Raw genomic sequence first — 4,984 nt, 5'->3', positions numbered from 1 at the left:
TATCCTTGCAAAAACATGGTTTTCTCACCAAAATCATGCTTTTTATCCCTTTAAAAAAGCGTTGTTTCCCAGAAATACTGGTTTTCATCCCCAAAAGAAGACATTTTCTCTACAAAATGAGGCTTTGTAGCAAAATATGACACATTGTTTCCAGAATACCTTTTCTCTTCTACAAATTGAGGATATTACTAACAGAAATACCTTTTCCCCTCTACAAAATAAGGACATTTCCAACAGATGTATCCTTTTCTGACAGATTTTAGAAAAATTTCACAGGAATATCAATACTTATACCAGAAATAAAAAGGTCTCTCTTAGGTATCACTCTTTACCCTTGCAAAAATATGGTTTTCTTACCAAAATAATGTTTTTCATCTCTACAAACAGCATTTTCTAAACGTAAAGGTGGTTTTCATCACCAAAAGAAATCGATTTCTCTACAAAATTATCGTTTGTAGCCAAATATGACACATTGTTTCCAGAATAACTCTTTTCATCTAAAAAAGAATGACATTTCCAACAGAAATATCGATTTCTGACAAATTTTAGAAGTAGGTCACATGAATATCGACACTTATCCCAGAAACGAAAAGTACACTCTTAGGTATCACTCTTCATCCTTGCAAAACTATGGTTTTCTTCCCAAACTAATGCTTTTCATCCCTACAAATAGCAATTTCTCCCTAAATTACTGGTTTTCATCCCCCAAAGAAGACACATTCTCTTTAAAATGATGCTTTGTAACAAATTATGACTCATTGATTCCAGAATATCTGTCTTCCCCTACAAAATAATGACATTAACATAAGAATTATCCATTTCAGACAAATTTCCGATGTATTTCACACTAATATCAATACTTACACCAGAAAAAAATGTGTTCTCTCTTAGGTATCACTCTTGAATCTTGCCAAAAATTCATTTTCTTACCAATACAAAGCTTTTCATCATTACAAGTAGCGTTTTCTACCCAAAAAAGTGGTTTTCATCCCCAATAGAAATCGTTTTCTCTACAAATGGTCCCTTGTAGCAACATATGAAACTCTGTTATTGGAATACCTCTTTCCCTCTTCAAAATAAGGACATTTCCAACAGAAATATCGATTTCTGACAAATTTTAGAAGAATGTCACACAAATATCAGTACCTATCCCAGAAATAAAAAGTTCTCTCCTAAGAATCATTCTTTATCCTTGCAAAAACAAGGTTTTCTCACCAAAATCATGCTTTTTATCCCTTTAAAAAAGCGTTGTTTCCCAGAAATACTGGTTTTCATCCCCAAAAGGAGACATTTTCTCTACAAAATGAAGCTTTGTAGCAAAATATGACACATTGTTTCCAGAATACCTTTTCTCTTCTACAAATTGAGGACATTACTAACAGAAATACCTTTTCCCCTCTACAAAATAAGGACCTTTCCTGATGTATTAGGCAGTACGAACTCACGGGATGTAACGCGATAGGCCTCCCCGTGCTCGGTAATGTATATGTATGAGGCTGAAATTGGAGCCCTATATAAGGGTCTCACACGGTTCATTAAACGCCATTTTACAGCTCACCATATTGGTGTGATCAGCGTGTAACTTGGTCATGGGGCCGTCAGATGCACATTCTCAATGATGGACGTAGTTCTTTAGGTTACCTTACACAAGGCAACAATTGGTGCCCCGTGTGAGGAGTCCTGAGAGTGAGTGTGCGACGGCTAACCGCGAGACGGACGCGAATCCTACGGTTAGATCCCGTGGAAGCGCCGGAGGGGCGATATATTGACTGCAGCTACTGATTATCCTGCGGTGAGACCGTGGAAGACCGTGGGACTTTGGGCCCGGGTATATATACAAAGGGTGCGAGGACGTACGGTGTCGAGCACCAGAAAAAACATGGATTCCGTCACAAAGGTACTATTACGGGTTTGTAAAACCCACTGCGGTAGGAATGCTCCTTCTAAGAAGGAGATTGTTGCCGTTATTACTTTTTTGCAGGAAGCGGAGCTTTCACCCTCCCCTTGTAATTTGCTCGATTCGGAGCGGTGGGAATCTTTCACCGCTGCCCTGCTCCTAAGAGCAACAAACGATTATAAGGCGGAGGAGTTAAAAACCTGGGTTTTGGTCCTCGGTGCGCTTAAAGCGGCTAAGGAGGAGAAAAAGATCCAGGCAGTCGCGAATGGGGTTTTTGGGGTGGGTTCCGGGACGTCTGGGGTCCCGGAGGGTGCGGAGGAACCGCTCCCTTGCGGCGCCTCCGTACCCAAGATGGCGCCGACCACGCCGGCCGTTTTCACAATGGCCATGGCGGCGCCCGAAACAACTCCGGAAGGGATGGCGGAAGTTGCCTCATCTGGGGAGGCGCCGCCATATTATCCCCGCCTATACCCCTGTTTGCAGAGCTTTCGTTCACCTGAGGGGGGTGGGTCCTGTCCGAGGGAGGGAGAGTCATGGGGGGAGGCGCGCCGTGGAGGCGTTAAGCCACCCCTAGACCCGCCCCCGGAGGAGGGACCTCATCCCGCGAAAGGGGAGGAACGAAAGGTACTGCCTGCCCCTACCCCTTTGGTTTCGCCTCCCAAGGAGGGGGAGGAGAAAGGGGAGGAACGGAAGGAATTGCCTGTCCCCACCCAGTCGGTCGTGGTTCCCCGGAGGAGGGGGGAGAAGTGGGAGGAGCGAGAGATATCGCGTAAGCCCACTGATTGGACTGACATTTGCGATACGATGAGAGAGGTGGGGCTCAAGGAGCGGGACTGGGCGGTGTTCCCAATTGTAGTCAAACAGGAGGGACCGGTTTGGGTACCTTTGGAAGCAAAAGCAGTTGCTCGGTTTATAGAGGCGATTGACAAAAAGGGATTGAGATCCCCGATGACAATGAGTGCCTTTGAGGCTCTCGTAGCCCCAGGTCCCCTACTCCCATATGATATTGAAAGCCTTATGAGAGTAGCCCTCGAACCAGTACAGTTTACTGTGTGGAAGGAGGAGTGGATAATACAACTCAAAGCTCTTTTAGCACAGGCTGCGCGCGATCCACAGCATCCAGCAAATGGGAAGGAGGGAGATCCAAAAACAGATTTAATGAGGCTTTCATGTTCATCTGCGGATTTGGCTGGATCTGCAGAGAGGCAGCTTAGGGACCTCCGCCCAGGAGAGCTGCTTGCCACCACGGGGGCGGCTACCTCTGCTTTTATACACTTTATAAGAAAAGCAGAGCCTGTAGCCCCGTGGTCAGAGATTATGCAGGGTCCCTCAGAGTCATTCTCTGAGTTTGCCAATCGATTGATACGGGCAGTAGAAGGATCGGAACTGCCTAAGGAAGCGCTGACATTGTTGGCTCCCAATCACACTGCATTGATAAGTGTTATGAAAAAGATCGATCGAGCTCGACGCCAGAAAAGGTCAATAAAAACATTGGACCAGGATTGTAGTGATGAGGTTCAGCTGTGGGGTCCCACAGCTAGAATCTTTGCATCCGTCTTAGCTCCGGGAGTAGCTTCAGCCCAGGCCCTAAGAGAAATTGAGAGATTGGCATGCTGGTCCGTGAAGCAAGCTAATGTCACCACAGCAGTCCTGTCCGAACTCCTGATGGACGTTAACAACATCAGACACGCTGTTCTTCAAAATAGAGCTGCAATTGACTTTCTGCTGCTTGCTCAAGGGCACGGGTGCAAGGACTTTGAAGGGATGTGTTGTTTCAATCTGAGCGACCACAGCGATTCGATACATAGGAAGTTGGAATGGATGCAAGAACACACGAAGAAGATCGCAATAGATGATGCATTCGGAAGCTGGTTGGAGGGACTGTTTGGTAATCTGGGCCCATGGCTTAAGCAGTTTCTCAAAGTATTAATCATAGGTATTTTATTCTTTTTAGCTTTAATGATTTGCTTACCTTGTTTGTTTCAGTGTGTCCAGGGTTGTTTACAGCGTATGATAGAAAGAATGTTTAACGAAAAAATGGAGTACCAACGGGTATATGATAAACTTTGAGAAGAAGAAGGAACTGTATAAACCCAAGATGCCTTGGATATAATCATTAGAAAACTACTGATGTTATTAGATATTGCACTACCTACCTCTGTAGCTTGTCTACCTCACTTTTTAGATAACTTATTAAGTTTAAATTATAGAGACTAACATTTTTATATTAGGATTAAGGATTAGCGTTCGGGATGTAACGGGGCATACTTTATCGAGCATGGAGAGGGGGAAATGATGTATTAGGCGGCACGAACTCACGGGATGTAACGCGATAGGCCTCCCCGTGCTCGGTAATGTATATGTATGAGGCTGAAATTGGAGCCCTATATAAGGGTCTCACACGGTTCATTAAACGCCATTTTACAGCTCACCATATTGGTGTGATCAGCGTGTAACTTGGTCATGGGGCCGTCAGATGCACATTCTCAATGATGGACGTAGTTCTTTAGGTTACCTTACACAAGGCAACACTTTCCAACAGATGTATCCTTTTCTGACAGATTTTAGAAAAATTTCACAGGAATATCAATACTTATACCAGAAATAAAAAGGTCTCTCTTAGGTATCACTCTTTACCCTTGCAAAAATATGGTTTTCTTACCAAAATAATGTTTTTCATCTCTACAAACAGCATTTTCTAAACGTAAAGGTGGTTTTCATCACCAAAAGAAATCGATTTCTCTACAAAATTATCGTTTGTAGCCAAATATGACACATTGTTTCCAGAATAACTCTTTTCATCTAAAAAAGAATGACATTTCCAACAGAAATATCGATTTCTGACAAATTTTAGAAGTAGGTCACATGAATATCAACACTTATCCCAGAAACGAAAAGTACACTCTTAGGTATCACTCTTCATCCTTGCAAAACTATGGTTTTCTTCCCAAACTAATGCTTTTCATCCCTACAAATAGCAATTTCTCCCTAAATTACTGGTTTTCATCCCCAAAAGAAGACACGTTCTCTTTAAAACGATGCTTTGTAACAAATTATGACTCATTGATTCCAGAATATCTGTCTTCC

The 4,984-nt window shown here is 43.2% G+C and overlaps 1 protein-coding gene across 1 annotated transcript; it reads left to right on the top strand.

Moving 5' to 3' along the window:
• Positions 1-3,336: 3,336 nt before the first annotated feature.
• On the top strand, positions 3,337-4,331 carry LOC146754566 (syncytin-A-like). Its single transcript, XM_085527447.1, has one exon. It carries the CDS (start codon positions 3,341-3,343, stop codon positions 3,965-3,967), a length of 627 nt encoding a protein of 208 aa, XP_085383573.1. The 5' UTR covers positions 3,337-3,340; the 3' UTR covers positions 3,968-4,331.
• The last annotated feature ends 653 nt before the right edge of the window (positions 4,332-4,984 follow it).

Source organism: Coturnix japonica, chromosome W (assembly GCF_054131305.1).
Source record: "Coturnix japonica strain WE chromosome W, WE-NBRP24, whole genome shotgun sequence".
Taxonomy (NCBI): Eukaryota; Metazoa; Chordata; class Aves; order Galliformes; family Phasianidae; genus Coturnix; species Coturnix japonica.
Note: the sequence above shows the minus strand (reverse complement) of the source record. Positions and strands in the feature narration are given on the sequence as shown.